Source organism: Amblyomma americanum, chromosome 6, assembly GCF_052857255.1.
Source record: "Amblyomma americanum isolate KBUSLIRL-KWMA chromosome 6, ASM5285725v1, whole genome shotgun sequence".
Lineage (NCBI taxonomy): Eukaryota > Metazoa > Arthropoda > Arachnida > Ixodida > Ixodidae > Amblyomma > Amblyomma americanum.
The window spans coordinates 123,111,537-123,128,991 of NC_135502.1; the positions used below are offsets into that span (position 1 = coordinate 123,111,537).

Sequence of the window (17,455 nt, forward strand, 5' to 3'; positions counted from 1 at the left end):
AGAAAGATGGTTCGATTTCCTCCGTGGATCTCCATTCCGGTTATTGGCAAGTCACCATGGCTGAATTTGTCCGCCCGAAAACAGCTTTTGTCACCCCTGACGGCATCTATGAATTCAACGTGATGTCATTAGGCCTCTGTATCGCTCCCGCAACGTTTGAGCGCATGATGGACATCTTGCGTGGCCTACAGTGGCACATTTGCCTTTGCTATTTAGACGATGTTGTCTTTTCGCCTAATTTTCCGACATATCTCGAGCGCTTGCGCATGATACTGCGCTGTCTCACCGACACTGGTCTCCAACTTAACCTCAAGAAATGTCGATTTGATGCCCGCCAACTGACCATACTCAGCCATGTCGTCTTCAAAGATGGCATCCTGCCCGATCCGGAGAAGCTTCGCGCTGTCACAAATTTTCCCAAACTGACTTTTGTTGAGGAGCTCCGGAGCTTCGTACGCCTATGCTCATATTTTCTCCGCTTTGTGCGCAACTTCCCCTCTATCATCGCCCCGCTTACGAAGGTCATGAATGGGCCCGCAGATCTGTCTGCTTGGAACTCACGCGGCGACGCTGCTTTCGCTACCCTCCGTCGTCTTCTGACTTCACCACATATCCTGCGCTATTACGACCCCAGTGCGCCAACCGAGTTGCACACCGACGCCAGCGGCGTAGCCCTCGGAGCCCTCCTTGCACAGCGTAAGGCCGGCTTTCCGAATACGCTGTTGCTTACGCCAGTCGTACGCTCACGAAAGCCGAATCTAATTACACCGTTACGGAAAAAGAGTGCCTCGCCATAGTCTGGGCACTCACAAAATTTCCTCTTTACTTTTTTGGCTGCCCCATCGACATCGCTACTGACCACTATGCCCTCTGCTGGTTGGCTACCCTTAAAGACCATTCTGGACGTCTCGGCAACTTCTCAGCGACCGCGGCCGTATTTTTTATCTGACGTCGTTCCCGATCTACTGGATGCGTGCAACACCGTTCATCGCAAGACCACTGCCTACAATCCCCAAACGAACGGCCTCACTGAACGCTTCAACCACACTCTAGGAGACATGCTTGCCATGTACGTTTCCTCCGACGCCTCTAACTGGGATCAAGTACTTCCATTCATCACTTACGCTACAATACTGCCTCTCAACCCACAACCGGTTTTTCTCCGTTCTTTCTTTTCTATGGCCGTGAACCTTCTTATCTCCTGGTTACCATCCTTCGTACGACACCGACAGCTCGGAAGGCAGTTTTCTCTCTGACGTTGCCCATCATGCCGAGCAGTGCCACCAGCTGGCTCGCTCGTTGACGAGTACGACTCAAGGCCTCCGCACATATGCGAGTGACCGCGGCAAGTCCGCCCAAGACTTTCCCACTTAATCGCTCGTCCGGTTGTCTGTGCCGGCTGCCTCCAAGTTTGCAGTGAAGTACCTTGGAGCGCAGTGAAGTACCTTGGAGTGAAGTACCTTGGAGTGTTTTGGAGCGCCCGTCACCTATGAACTATACCGTCGAGCCAGTGACTTCCTCTCCGTATCATCGCTATCGGGGCGGCGAAATTGTTCATGTCAGCCGGCTAAAACCGTACTATGACCCCCTTGTCATCTCTTCGCCCTGAGTCGCCAGGATGGCTCCCTCTTGTCGCCGGGGCAGTTGCAATGAATAAGACGACAGTGCGCCACCTTCGACGACGATGAAGAGGTTTGAGCGGCCTCGGCGACCGGCGGCCGCGTGCTTTGGAGAGCTCGAGCTCGCTCTGGAAGTCTGTTCTGGTGCCGCTGCTGCTGGGTCAGTTTGCGCAACGGTTACGCCACCAGCCCTTTCAGCTCTACAATAAACCGCTCTTCAAGAGGAATACAAAGGACAGGGAATATATACCCTTGAAACTCATTTTAGCATGAAGCGAGGTGTTTCAAGAAAATATCGTTGCAATAAAAAAAACGTCACCACAAGACAATTCATCAATTGATAAGAAGTAGACTGATATATAAATTCTTATGGGTCTAAAAGAATGGACCGGGTGCTCTTTTTTAACTTACGGTGCGGCTATTTCGAGTACACGAAGTCTGGGCGGGGAATTTATTGCATAAGAGCATGAGCTTACGTTGGATAAATTCAGAGCCATAATTTTTGCGTGTTCGACGAGTAACGAAGGAAGGCAGGCTCAAATTGTAGGCCAATGACCCATCAATATATGCTTTATAAGATTAGACGAAATCGCGCTAAACATTGCGAAAAAGCAAAACAGCTAACTAGTCCTGAAAAATTTCTGAAACGACTGAACTTTGAATGCTTCAAAAAGTTGAACTCTTGCAGGCTGTGCGGACAATCTTAACGCACGTTTTGAAGAGCATGTATGATGTGTTGATCAGTCTTCGCACAGGCACCCTAAACCAAAATGCAGTAAGTGATATGTGAGTGAATTAAACTAAAGTTGCCTTCTAACTTGGACTGGCCGCAAATATCGAAGGCGGAAGAGCAGACGCAATGGACTTTGATATTTTAATGCGAATAGTATCGACAAGATCACATCAGCTTAGGTCACTGGAAAACTGACTTCATAAAATTTATTCGGTTTTACCTGTGTGATATCTAAAACATTATTGCGTTGAGCAGTTTTATAATCTCGACGCTTATTTTTAGATAAAAAAAGATAAATTTTGCTTAGTATTGTTAAGTTGAAGTTGAATAGCATGATTCCAAATGTTAAGCTCATTTAACCAGGTATTGGCGCGCTGCTCAAGTATACGAAGATCTGAACTGGAAAAAAGGATGTTTGTGCCGCGTGGCGTAGAGTAAATTACCAGGTGTGTAAAGCAGGTTGACATTATCGTTTTTATATAAACGAAAAAAAAATGGTCTGAGAAAGGAGCGTAGTAATAGCGCTCGTCTGTCGTATTGTGTGTTTCTTCTCTTTCTTCGTCTAAGTTTTGCGCTAACTTCTTCTATATCATGCAAAGCCAACTTGCCCGGCAACACGCTCTTCCAAAGGAGCGTAGACGGCACACCATATTTTATTGCAGCAGTGTCTGCTTTAAATTTGTTTATACATGTATACTGCGCTTTTCTAACAAAGTAACTTTTTAATATTTGGTGCGCTATTTTTCTGAATGCATATACCTCTGTTTTTTTAGGCAATATTCTGTGTTATTGCTGTTAAAGGCTTATGAAAGTTTAGAAAATGCCTATGGTTAACAGTTCACCTTCAAGATTTCAAATACGGCAGTCATTTTATCCCCCCCTCCCCCGCAGCCCAAGCGAGAACCGGGCCGCTGGCAGATCTCAACTTCAACGCGCACACCACGCTAAAACACAGTGCAAATATTTCAAATAGCCCATAGAGACAATCATGAACGCAAGGAAAATTAAGGCGTCGTGGTTGCTATAGCGAGGCCGCAGCATGATTTAGAAGCTTGCACGATGGAACTAACAAACAACGCTTGCCGCTATGTATACGGCGGCGTACGCGGCGGGAAGGCATTTGCGCGTCAGCGCTCCTCCTGTTCGTTTTAACTGCGTGTCAGAGCTGCACCTTTACCATGAACAGTTTACGAAGCTTTATCAGCTTGAAAAACAAGGTGGAGGATGAAAGTTGCAGACGGCTCGGGCTTTTCCGCCATTTTATGAGATTCGAGCTCTGTGCCCATGCATTAATATTTCGCTACAGTAATCCACCTCCATTGCACGTATCATCTACAATGCAGTTCAGAGACCACCTCAGGTGACACAAAGCAAAACATACTGTCTGTATCAAGCGGCAGAGGTTGTTGTTTTAACTCACCAGTCCAAATAAAGCGGACCAATCGACGCAGCAAGAAATCCACCGCTCTTAATTCGGCAGCCACCTTGCGAAGTGCAGCTCCGCATCAAAGCAGCACCACAGAGTACTAGCTGTGCGGAAAATTTAGCGCTACGCCTTAGTTTACTACACTCCAGTCTTTAAAAAATAAACGAAAGTTTTTAAGGTTTTCAGGAGCATTTTCCGTACGTTATTTCTTACCAGAAACGCACGTGACTAGACAACGATGGTCAAAAACACAGTGTCCGTTTTTTTTTGCTTGATCACGTTTCTGTTATTTCCAGTAACAGATTTTTCCTCGCTGCAACAATAAATTTCCACAAACACGTCTGTAATCTTACACACTTTTTTTACAGTGCGGGGCTTAGCCTCTTTCACTGACGCCGTTCGTAGTTTCTGCGGCCAGTTGCCTCATGTGCCGAGCGATCTAGGCACACAGCTTAGCGCCCCTGTACGTTGCGAGGAGCTCTTCGCGACAGTTAAAGGCATGAACACCTCCTCAGCTCCAGGCCCTGACGGCATTCCCGCCAGCTCCTATGCCAGGTTCTACGTTGTCCTGGAGGAACACCTCCTCCGGATTGTGAACGCCTTTGTCAGGGAGGGCGAGAGGCCGGAGTCTTTTAGAGAGAGCCGTGTAGTGCTCATCCTGAAGCCTGGCGGGTGTTCATATGACCCACAAGCGTGGCGGCCGATCACTCTGCTTAATGCAGATTACAAGATGGTGGCGTCACTGCTGGCGAAAAGGTTGAGCAAGGTTTTAGTGGTGCTAATAAGCCCTACGCAGACCTGCAGCGTGCCCGGACGCTTGATATTCTCGTCTCTCGCACTAACGCGTGACTTGTTCACGTACACTTCGAGAACGGGAATACCGGGCTGTTTCGTCTCACTCGATCAGGCGAAAGCCCTCGATCGAGTAGAGTTGAAATCTGGGTCAGTGGTACATGCTCAAAAAGAAAACCAGTCAACAGACGGAACACAGCGAAGAGACAAGGCACGCACACGACGACTGGACTAACAAGTGTGCTTTTTGAGGAAACAGTCTCACAGGAAAATGTGGCAAAGCTTGCGCAGCTGTCATAAAAAATTGCATCTAAGGATAAGCTGTGATCAAGCGCCATTGCGAAAGGAAGCTTAGTTATTTCTGCCTAAGGTAGATAGAAGGATTGCTGATGCAATATTCCCGTTGCATACTAATGAGGAACGCTTCGACAATTTCACGCTCAACTTTTCCCTTGCCTCTGCCAACAATACTAACATTGGAAACCAGCGGGTAGCAGCCGCATTCCCGGCAGTGTCGAGGCAAGTTAGCGCCATCAGTAGGGGACATAGACAACTCTCTGTCCCCTACTGACAGAGGCAAGGGAAAAGTTAAGCTCGAAATTCTCGAAGCGTTCGTAATTAGTGTAAAAGCGGATGATTGCATCATTAATCCTTCTACCTACCTTATGCAGAAGTAACTAAGCTTCCTTTCGCAACGGCGCTAGATCACAGCTTATCTTTAGATGCAGATTTTTTTGTGACTGAGCTGCGCAAGCTTTGCTACCTTTTCCTGTGAGACTGCTACCTTTAATAAAGTCCTTGTTGTTAGTCCAGTCGCCATGTGTGTGCCTCGTGTCTTCGCTGTGTTCCGTCCTTTTGACTGTTTTTTTTTTCCTTCGATCGAGTTGAGCACCGCTGCCTATTTGGCGTTCTCGGGGCTTTCGGCTTTCTGGCGGAGTTCGTGGAGCGTTTACGACGGCTGTATTCCGATCTTACAGCTCGTTTAGTTTTTAACGGGGTGTTAAGCGGCCCATTTAGTGTAGAGCATGGCATTAGACAAATTAGACAGGGCTGTCCCCTGTCGTCAATGTTGTTCGTATTATGCTTATACCCGCTCCTTCACCGCATAGCAGAGTGTCCATCGGTGCGCGGATTGCCTTTGCCGGTTCAAGGCTAGGTGAAGGTGTCCGCGTACGCTGACGACGTGTCCCTATTTTTGCTGGACGAGGAGAGCTACGCAGCGTTTGTACGGCTTTTTGCGACTTACAGCGAGCGGTCCGGCGCCCTGCTTAACAGGGGCAAGAACAAATCTCTGCGCTTCGGCACTTTCGCGTCTGACCTGCTAGGCGGTGTGGATTGGGTGTCGGTTGTGAAAGTGCTAGGCGTAGCGTTCCTGTCCTCAGGAGAGGTAGTCCGCGAGACGTGGACGTGGTTAAGAGCAACCGCAGAGGGACTCCTGGCAGTGGCTGCGAGTTTTCGCCTATCGCTGTGGGAGCGCGCATTTATTATCAGATCTTCAGTGTGCGCGTCGCTCTTTTACATCGCCTGCGTTGCTTGTCCGCCGCGCACTTTCACGCGTCGCTTGGCCACAATGCGTGGAAATCATAATCATAGCTCTTAGGCCCTATAAAACCTGGCGGTGTATAGGGCCTTATCTTATCTTCTCTTATCTTATTGTCTTATTATCTGTACATATTTTATCTGAGTTGACCAAAAACCTCGTGTTTGGCGCTTTTTCGCCTTAGGTGCCCTTGCGCCATAAAAACCTATCGTCATCATCATCATCATCATCACCATCATCATCACCATCATCATCATCATCATCATCATCATCATCATCATCATCATCATCATCATCATCATCATCACAATGTGTGGAGCTGTTTTCTGGGCGGGAAAGACGGAGACCGTCGCTGGCACGCTCCTCCGCTTTTCCACGCGTGTGGGAGGGTTCAGCCTGCCGAACCTGCGCAAAATGTGCAGCGCCCTCGCTGTCCGAAGCGTCTGCGGCCTGGTCAACGCCACCGACTACCAGGGGAGAGGGTTTCTCGCCTACCTATTCGCGAGGTCGCGGCGCCTGTTTTTGGTCATTTAGTAGGTCCTACAGCAGCCGAGGTTCTTTCAGTATGTTTGTCGAACGGCCGAGACTCTCATCGCCACCCTGCCCGAGGACGACGTTTCCCAGACGCGGGCCCCCGCGTTTGCGAGCTCCTTGCAATACAGGAGGCTACCCGAAAGCAGCTAGAGCGGAGCAGGTGGGTGTGGTGGCGAGACTTGACGTCTCACTCTCTTTCACCACACGTCCGCGACTTGGCTGGTTTCGACGCTGGAGGGTCATGCTCGCGACCGTCCGCATCGCAGCGTGGGGCATCGCTCCTTCTTCGGGGCGTCCACAGTGCGACGGAACAGAAACCTTTCAGCACGCGCTATTTAAGTGAGTGTGTTGTGACGCGCAATTTTTGGCGACTGATGTCGCGTATGTTTTGTCGGTAGCTCGAATCGCGCACCAGGCCGCGCGACACATTTGTGCGGCTGTTATGTGTTGGGGCTTTTATTTCGTGGCGCCAGAGAGGCGTCGCTTCCTTACAGGGCTGACCTCAACGGGCCATGTTTCCGATGCTGCAGCGCATCCATGCGCACCTTTTTTAGCAGGCATGCTTACACAGGGTGACGCTGCAGGAAGAAGAGTTCCTGCGCGATATTTGTGCGCGGTGTTTGTGTGCGGTTTCCTCCCGCATGCGTCCCCCGCGCTTATGGACCTCCTTGAACTCTGTTTTTTTTGGACACTTTTGCTCCTTCTGTGCGTGTGTGTGTGCCGGGAGACATTAGTCGCCGTACGGTATCTCTTGTAGGAGCGAGGCACGGCGGTCCCTTATCAGATCTATCTCCAATAAACTTCTCTTAAAACCCGTTATAGACATTTGTTGGGGTTGAGGGGAAAGGTGTGGGACGGCACAATTTTTATGACCGCCATCTTGGGTTCCACAAACCGAAACTATGCCGCCATTTCGTCTCCTGACGTCATACAGGGCGGGGGGGGGGGGGGTAAGGGCACAACCAATTTTAACGGCCGCCATCTTTAATTTCAGAAACCGAAACTAAATCGCCATTTCGTCCCCTCTCGTCACACTCACATACTTCCACCTCTATCCACCATATTGGACTGTGACGTCATCATTGACACGCGGCATGAGGTTGTTTCTACAACTGTATTTTAGTTGTCGCTACGAGTCTCAATGCGAGATGTGCTGTCGTCTAGTTGCTACTGCAGATGGCGCTGTGATCTTAGGATGGTATTTAAAGAAAAGGGCGAATTTTAATAACATACAACGCAGTTGAACAAATATAAAGTGGAAAAAGCTGAGAATTGTGGCAACTGCCGCCACCCCGTTTAAAAAGGGACGCTCCTACATTCCATCCAAACATCCATCGGTAGCAGACCCCCCGAATTCTCGAAGCGTGATGAGTAGCTGCTGCCACAGATGGCGCTGTGATCTCAGGGTGGTGGCAGACTCCACGAAATCTCTAAACGTGATGAGTAAGAGCTAACGCTCTTAAAAAGAAGCCACCGTTTTCGCAGACCTACAAAAGAATGGCTACATACGTGGCTTTATCCAACGCGTTGGTCGCCATCAGGCTCGGAGGGCAGGGGCCAGCCAACAGTGAAACAACGGAACGCGCGCACGTTCTGCTTCAAAACTTGAGGGGAACCGGCGAGGCACTTGCATGCATTCTGGTAAAACATGGAATCTACGAGGCTCACAAACCTGCTTCGACACTAATCCGCTTCTTACCACGACCGAAAGACCCCGTCCCCAGAGAAAAACAACCGGGTGTCGTTTACAAAATTCCATGGTCCAAGTGCCCGGCTTCCCACTTTGGCGAAACAAAAAACCTCAACGAAAGAGTAAGGCAAAACAAAAATGACATCCGGCAAGTGAATTCAGAATCCAACCCTCTCGCCGAACACATCGAGTGCGACGACCACCGAATGGCCTTCGAGGAGGTGAGCGTCTTGGCCGTGGAGCCAAACCTGTTCAAGAGGCGGCATGTCGAGTCATGGCACATTCAGCTCACAAAGGCGGCAAAAAATAGGACTCCAGGACTGCTCCCCTCCGCATAAGGTTGTGGACTGCGCCCCATGCTAACAAAGGGAAAGCGAAGGCAGCTGCCCGCTGCTGCTGCCATACTTAGGTCACCCCTGAAGAAGTGTCGGAGATGGTCCCGAAACGTTGGGCAAAGATTAAATATTGGTCGGCGTCAGTTTTCTCTGAACTATCTCAAAAACCCAACCAGACGGACTTCCGCCGAAAAGGTTTTCGCACAAATCATTACGTCTTGGCTTCGGACAGCAGACAGCACCGTTGGCCAAGCGCTTTGTCACCTGCTCCCGCACTGTGACCACGTACAAGACCCACCTAGATATTACCGAGGTCTGCCGAGGTATGCAACTAGTTTCACAAAGACTTCGACTGAAGCCCATAGTCCACACTCGCTAAGGCAAGAAGATTGTATCCCAGGCTGAACGACGACTTGCGCACGCAAGGGCACATGAGCACAATGTCATCCTGAGGCGGAGGGAGCTGGACCTGTTCTTGCGCCGACGACTTGAAAATCGACTCGCAGATATGTACGACTCACTCAAGGCATTCGCCCAAAGTGTTTCCTTGAGCACAGCAGAAAAACAGTAGCCTTCTCACGCAACAAAACTCTGCAAGTTGCGAAAGGAGAAAGACAAGGCAAGTAGACCGCCTGGGGACGTCTCCAAATTCACGTCAACGAAGCCACCCCTCGCACAACTAGTGGCAGCTGTGGAGGACGGTATTAAACATGTTGAACCTTCCACCCGCGAAAAATTTCGGCTAAATGCAATCGGGGTTCTGTCCTTCCCGGCCGCCAGCCGCAGAACCTCACCCAAAGAGAAAGGTCAGCTCTCCAAGACCTTCGCAGTGACCAAAACATCGTCATCCTCCCGGCATACAATGGAAGTGCAATGGTGGTTTTCGACCGACAGGAGAACGAGGAAAAAGTCAACACCCTGCTCAACGACGCAGCTTACAAAAATAATCGAGGATCCAACTTCGCAACATCAGACTAGAATGAACAAACTTTTAGCATCCACCTTCAAGCACCACCCGCAATCAAAACACCTCTACTTACGCTTGATATGCTGAAACGACTCAGCAGCGGCCTTTTACAGACTGCCGAAAATTCATAAATCTGGCGTTCCACTGCGCCCCATCATCGACTTCACCAGTTCACTACTTAAGGCCCTCGCGGCCTACCTCCACCGAGTATCGCTCCTGACAGGCAACACATCAACTCACATGCGCAACTCTAGCCACTTCGTCAAACGTTTTTCCAACGTACACCTGGAAGCGTACGAGTGCATGGTTTCATTCGACGTGGTCTCGCTCTTTTCCAGAGTTCCTACGCCCTTTGCCGTTTCCGCAGCGAAGCAACCTCTCGAAGCGGACGCTGACCTAGGCACGAGGACGAGCCTGAACCCAGAAGAACTCTGCCGGCTTTTGGAGTTTTGCCTAAGCAGCAGAGATTTTTTCTTCAAAAAAGAATTTTATAAGCACACCAGCGGCACTGCCATGGGCGCCGCGATCTCGATGACTGCCGCCAACTTGACGATAGAGGCCATCGATGAGGAAGCACTGATGTCGTTTCAAGAAAAACGAAAAGATTTCATTTTTTAACTGACGACTGCTTCTGGATTCTGCAGACATCGCAGGTCAAAAATTTCTTTGGCTCAGCCAAACCTTCTCAGCAACTCAGTCAAGCTTTCTATTCAGTTCACAGTGTAACGAGAAGTGAACATCACATTGCCATTCCTGGACGTCTTCATGTGAACAAAATAGTAGTAGTAGTGGTTTATTTAAAATAACATAAAAGGAAGATAAAAGATTTTTGCTAGCCCCGGCATCTGCCATCACGTGCGGCGGCACCTGAGCTGGGGCAGCGGAAATAAAGGATAGCAGGCAGGTGGGAGAAATGAAATAAAAGAGGTGAGGGGACAGAAGAAAGACATGGGGGGAGGTAAATAGTACACTACATAAAATAGATATACACTGCATAAAAACATTAAAAGTAAACACTATAAATGCAAAATAAATATACTATATACATTATTTACACAAAAAGTCAAAAAGTCAGTTGTCTTCGCGGCGCGCGTGTGCTGATGTCGGGAAACTCGGCAGTCAATGGCCACACGCGCCGCACTTTGCACGCAACAGCTGGTGTGGGGCGCCCAGCTGTTAGAGCGTCCGAGGTAGCACACACGAAGCGTTCAGTCACAGCACTGTACTACCTGGCGCAGAACAGGCGGGACGTCAAGCCCGCCTGTTCGAGAAATACACACAGGCTCACCAAGGTTCGCTCGCGGGTGCGCGCACTGCCTTGCGGCCACAGGAGCGTCTCGAGCGAGTCCGGGAAGATGCCCAGCGCTCTGTAGGCCGCGAGCATATCGCGACGAGCGTCAGCGAACGCGGTGCAGCGTAGGAGTAGGTGCTCCATTGTCTCCACTGCACCGCATCCATCACACACATCACTCGTCGCGATTCCGTGTCGCACCCGTCGTACCCCGGGCCACACGCAACCAACGCGCGCGCGGAGGATCATTGCGCGTTGCTGCCGCGAAAGGGCACGGCAGCCGTTGAGGCTGGGTATGCGCTCACCTCCGGCGATGCGCGGGTCCGGGTGCTGCTGTCGGAGATGTTTCTGGATCACCGCACGCACATCCTCCAGCGAGAGGGGGTGGTCACTGGCTGGCAGCTGGTGTGCGGCGGTCGCGAGACTGTCGGCCTCTTCGTTGCCCGCAATGCCGCAGTGGCCTGGCACCCACTGGGCCCGCACAACGCATCCTTGTTGCGCGAGCCGCGCGATGCCGGAGCGGATGGCTCGCACGAGTGGTGTGCCACGGCCGTTGCACTGCAGGCGGGTGAGGGCGGAGCGGGAGTCACACAGCAGAGCACTCCTGGGTGGCGGGGGGGAGATTGTGAGCAACAGGTCCACCCCGAGCTGCAGTCCGAGCAGTTCTGCGGTGGTGGACGAGCCCAGGAATGCTGCGTGCGTCTGGCTGTGCAGCCGCAGGGCGGGGACGGTGGCCGCCGCTGCGAGGGAGCAGCTGTCTCTGACCACTGAGCCGTCTGTATACACGAGGAGGTAGTCCCGGAGTTCCTCGTGTATGACGGCTCTGGTCAGCTGCTGCACAGCGCAGAGGGGTGTGCTCCGCTTTCCCTCGATACCGACGATGTCTCGCTGTATCTCCGAGGCAGCTGGCCAGGGCGGGCAGGGTCCGTAGGGGGGGGCGGCATCAGTTAGGCGCTCGTACTCCTGCAGCGCCGCGCCCATTCTTGAGTGGGGATGCGAGCGCAGACGCTGCAGAAGCGAGGCGCCGTCCGGTGCGCGGTGCAGGCGATCAATGTGATGCAGTGCCCTGCGCGTTGCTTGGAGCTGGAGCGGCCAAGCTCCTGCCTCGGCCAGCGTCGCGGCGCTCTGAGAGTTCTTGGGCAGGCCGAGGCACACGCGCAGGGACTTGCGATGTTGCGTCTCCAACTTTCGCCAGCACGGTTTGCGCACCGTGACGAGTGGCAGCGCGTAGAGTGCCGCCCCCAGCGCTGCGGCGTTGTAGAGTCGCAGCGCGGCATGCTGGCTGATGCCCTGGCCTCGAGCGGTGAGCCTGTGCACGGCGGCGGTGGTCCTCTTCAGCTGCAAACAGGCCTTGGTCGCCGCGGGGCGGAAGGAGAGGCGCCAGTCGATGTCCAAGCCCAGGTACCGCACCGACTCTCGCCAAGGAATCGGAGTCCCGTCCAGTGACAGTGGCGCTGGGCGGGCGCGCGAGCGCGAAACGCAAGCCATGGCGACCGATTTGCCTGCGCTCAGCGACAGACCCAGGCCGCGCAAGCGGGCGTCAATTGCCGTCAGCGCCTCCTGAAGGCACCCACGCACGCGGAGCGCCTCGCCCGGTGGCCCACGGCACCACAGGGCAATGTCGTCCGCATATATGGACATGTACACATGGTGTCGGCCGCCCGCGGGGAGGCAGGCCGGCACCACCGACATGGCCACATTGAAAAGAAAAGGCGACAAAACAGAGCCCTGCGGCACGCCCTGTTCCACCGGACGAGGCTCGGAGAGCTTGCCCCCTACTCGTACGCGCATGATGCGCCCGGTCAGGAAACCGCGAACATATTGCAACAGGCGCCCGCTCACGCCTGCCCCCTCCAGTATCGCGAGAATTGGTGCTCGGAGGACGTTGTCAAAGGCGCTGGAGACGTCCAGTAGCAGCAGCAGCGCTACGTGCCGCGCCGCTCTAGCGTGCTCCAGCGCCGTGACAACATCCGAAATCGAATCGGCCGTGCACCGCATCGCGCGAAAACCAGTCTGCCGCTCGTCAAACAAATCAGCCTCCGCGACTCGCTCGTTCAAACGCTGCAACGCCATGTGCTCCATGAGCTTACCCGCTGCCGATGTTAGTGCCACTGGTCGGTATCCGCTCAGCTCCGTCGGTGGGCGACCGGGCTTCAGGATAGGGCTGATGACCGCAGTGCGCCACTCCTCTGGTAGTTCCCCGCGTTCCCACACCAGGTTGACCTGCTGCAGGAGGACCTGTCGTTGCTCCGCATCCAGGTTCCGTAGCATCTGGTAGGTCACCCCGTCCGGTCCGGGCGCCGATCGACGGCGGCAGCGCTGCAGCGCGTTATTCAGTTCCGCGGCGTTGAAAGGCGCGTCACGGGGACCTTCCGAGGTGACGGGGGTGGGCGTGGCACCGCTTCTGGGGCTCTCCGATGCAACCATGCTGGCTGCGCCCGCGGGGCTTTGCGGCGCGAACCGATCGGCAAACCGCTCAGCGAGTTCTTCAAAGCTGAGCCCGCTCGCTATTGCCAGGGCAGCGAGCGGCTGAGGGTTTGCCTGCGGTTCGGAGATGCGCCGCAGGGTGTCGAAAAGCCTCCGCGAGCTAGCGTCCTGCTCCATCCTGTTGCAGAGTGAAGCCCACTGCTGCCGGTATAGTTTGTTGGAGTGGCGGCGCGCCTTCGCGTCCAGGCGGTTGTAGACAGTCCAATCGGCGGCCCTGTCGGTCCGTCGCGCCCTGCGCTCTGCCTGGTCTCTATGAGCGCGCAGCTCCAGCAGGCGGTTGTCTGGTGCGGGCTGGCCTGCCCGCACTTCTGCTGTTCTGGTGGCTGCGAGGGCGCTCCGGACCAAGCTGGTGAAGAAGGGCGCGCCTGAGGCAGCCGCCTCGTCTACAGCCTGCCTGAACGCGCTCCAGTTGACAATGGAGTAGGTTCGTTTGGCGCGCGCCTCTACTGCAGTGGGCTCAATCAGGATGGAGTAGTGGTCTGAGCCCCAGAGAGATGGTGATCGGTGCCATGTCGCCTCGATGCCTCTGGATGCGAATGCAACGTCGATGCAGGAGCCGGGTGTTCCGCGTCGTCGAAAGGTGGGCTCGCCGGTGTTCAGGGCGGTGAGTCCCAGCTGCGTGGCTGCGTCGTGCAGGTCGTCTCCTCGCGCTGTGTGACGCGCACTGCCCCACGCACTGTGGTGCGCATTAAAGTCGCCACAGATGATTTGGCGCGGGGCACAACACGACGACACTGCACTAAACAACAGCGCGTTCCACGCGACAGCTGGGCGCACATAAACACATGCCACCGACGTGTCAACACCACCGACGCGCACTGTCACCACCACACACTCCTGTGCATCGGATGTCGCCGCCGCCGAGCCGACAAGAGTATGTTGCACGTCCCGCCGCACATACAACGCGCACCGCGATTTCCCAGGCGGATGGGAGCGATCGCCGCATGGCACTGCTGCACAGGTCAGCTCCTCACATGATGTTGGTGAGTGGTAGCCGACATATCCAGGTAGTCGCCCTTGGGGGTCCCCGTCGTGGACGCGCACATACGTCTCCTGCAGCGCGATAACTTCCGGCGAGCTCTCCGCTATCCGCACGCGGAGCTCGGAATACCGCGCCGCAAGAGACCGCACGTTCCACTGGAGAATGGTGGGGATCCGTGGGGGGGCCCGGCGACTAGCCATGGTTGTCGGCATCCAGTGGAGGAGAGCCTGCAGCTTCTAAGCAGGCCCGGCGACCTTCTGAGCCCTCCGGAAGCAGGGAGCTGAGAGCCCGCAAGGCCAGCCTAAGCTGGCTGATCTCGCGGTCCCGTGCGTCCGGAGGCTGGCCTGGGGCTTTGGCAGCGGGTGCGCGTTTTGGTGCCTGGCGGGACGCGCGCGGGCCCGGTTTCTGCCGGTCCCGCTGTGGAGGCTGCTGGCTGCGATTGCTCCGTCCGCCCTTCACCACCTGCGCATAGGAGAGAGCAGCAGGCGATGTAGTAGGTCGCTGCGGGGGACCCTGGGTCGCCGTTTCCGCCGCCACCACGCCCCGGACCGCGCGTCGAGACAGTGGCACCTGCGATGTGGCAAGCAGGGTGGCCACATGCCTCTCGCGCTGCCAATGATGGCACATGGGGTCCGAGGCCGCGTGTGGCCCGCCGCAGTTGATGCAGCGCGGCTTGCGGCTCGAGCAGGCGCCCTGGTCGTGGGGGCCCCCGCAGCGGATGCAGCGGACTGGAGCTCGGCAGGCCCCGGTGATGTGGCCAAGACCGCCGCACTTCCCGCACTGCAGCGGTCGTGGCCTGCAGGGCCTCACAGCCAGGCGCCTCCTGTGGATGGAGATATGGGCTGGTGGTGTCGGCGCCGCGAACCGGACCGTGAGCGTCGAGTCCGTGAGCGACGCCGACACGATCGGCACAGCCGACTCGGTCGCGGCGAGCAGCTGCTCCACTGTCCGGCGCCCGTCCACCCCGAAAACGAGGCCGGAACAGTGGTTGCGCGTGGCGGGCTCCCTCGCGCTTACCGCCACGCCACGTATGACGCTCATGGCGAGCAGCTCGCGCAGGGCAGCATCGCTCCCCACGTCCGCAGCCACAACGCCGCGCCGAGTGTTGACCCGGACCGCCAGGACACCAGGCCGCGATCCCAGCTCCTCCGCCAGTTCCCAGCCTTGGTCCCTCGTGAAGGTGGTACCCCGCTGGGCTGGGCGGAAGAGCACGGTCCCCTGGATATCTTCCGGGACTCGAACCGCGGCTGCCGCTCCGGCTAGGGCAGCACTGCGCCTCCGCTGGGCCTTGGTAGTCTGCAGCCTCCAAGGCACGAGGTCGCAGGCTGCCTCCGGGTCACAGCCGTCCCCGCGCGCTGGATGCTGCGCGCTCTGAGGCGCCGTGTAGACAGACAAGGGCTTCTCCCCTCGTCGCGTGTCAGCGGGGCTGACGACAACAGCCTCCCCCTCTCTGCCGCTTGAAGGTCTCCCCTCCGTCTGCCGCGGTGAGGGAGAGGAGGGTCCGCCAGGCACCTCCTCGCCGCCTCCCGGCGGCTGCTCCTCGGAATGTCCGAGAGAGGGGGCGGCCTCCGCGTCGCTGGGCGCTCCCTCGCTGGGAAGGGAAGGCCGGAATGCGGAAGAAGCCCCCTCTGCTCCGCCGGTGATTGACAGGCCGCTGCTGCCGTGGTATGCGGCTGGCCTGTCCATCGCCACGTGGTCCTCAGCGCCCTGCTCGCTGGCCCCGCGGAGCTCTCTGCCCGGCCTGGCCCTGCGTCCCTCTGTGGTCCCAGCAGCAGGAGGGGATGGCGAGCGAGGACGCTTGCGGACCATGGTTTCATCCATGGGCTCCAGGTCCGGGTCCGCTGTCGTGGCCGCGATCCCGCTGAACAAAATGGGCAGATCTAAAGTTTGGGGTGTTTAGGAAGCAGTGGAATTTTAAAGGTCGTCCGTTTCTTCGAGGATGGTTCACAAACCCTTCCTCTAGTGTCGTTCGGCTTGGAAGATGGACAGGAGGCGAGCTTGTAGATGATGACAGCAGAGCATATATTTACACATATATATATACAGAGAGTTATACTGGAAAAAGCAGAACTGAATTTACAAAAGAACCAACTTTGCGCTACTTTACTCATCGACCAGGCAGGTTAGAGCCTAAGTAGCATCACGTTACATGCTAAGCATGGAGCCCCAGCTCAGACTGGACTGGACTGCATCCGTTTACATGCGCTTTTAAGCACTTCATTAACAAAGGACTAAGGGCGATCTTTTTCAGTGGCCCGCCCTAAGCATCAATTCTCCAACCAAAAATAACATGAGAGATGGGGACAACCCAATGTGTTGGGCTTAGCCTCGAACTCAGGATCTTGTTAACAATACAAACTAAATAAAAAACAAATACGCCACCACTCTCTCTCAAGTGAGAGTATCCACACGCTCTCCCTTCGGAGCTAATCCTTGCCTCAGGCATGCATACCGCACCCACCATCTGTCCGCCTCGCCTGTCAGCAACAAAGGAGGGGGCGAAATGGCCCACGATGCTGCCGCGCTGTCGACGGCGGGACACAGCTAATAAGCATGAAGGGGTTTGTCTGTCGCTCCGGAAACCAGATTAAGGATCGCCCCTGTCTTCTCACATTCTTGGTGAGCACTGCCTGTCCGCCATGACAGGTATCCGGCACGGCCCTCCTGGGAATACGCTTTTGTTCACGAGGCCCGGCGGGACGCTGCGGTTGCCTTCCCGGCGAAGCCAACGTCGTTTGGAGGGGGGGGGGGGGGGTGGTCCATGCGTCAAGTGACCGTACCGTTTTCGTTCCCCGTACGCACTCGGGGGCCCTCGCTTATACTGGGGAGCGGTTTCCGCGTGTGCCGGCGTCCCACTTCCTGCAAAGGTATGCAGCTGGAAAAGAGGGGCGGCCTTACACGCCCCCTCTAAGAGTATAAACCGAGCTTGCTTTCAGCTCGTTTATGCTTACTAAGATAGAGGCCGCAACACTTTCACATTACAAGTGTCAGCTCTCCGGGGGCACAGTTTCTCCTGCGTAGTCGACACTTCGAGAACAAAAGCAAAGAATCAATCAATA

General features: G+C 55.0%; 1 protein-coding gene across 1 annotated transcript; it reads right to left on the reverse strand.

Annotated features, from left to right (window-relative positions):
• Positions 1–14,547: 14,547 nt before the first annotated feature.
• On the reverse strand, positions 14,548–16,136 carry LOC144094060 (uncharacterized). The gene is made up of 2 exons (XM_077627928.1): positions 15,414–16,136; positions 14,548–15,219 (listed from the first exon to the last, which is right to left on the reverse strand). Exons 1-2 carry the CDS (start codon positions 16,080–16,082, stop codon positions 14,698–14,700), a joined length of 1,191 nt encoding a protein of 396 aa, XP_077484054.1. The 5' UTR covers positions 16,083–16,136; the 3' UTR covers positions 14,548–14,697.
• Positions 16,137–17,455: the final 1,319 nt, after the last annotated feature.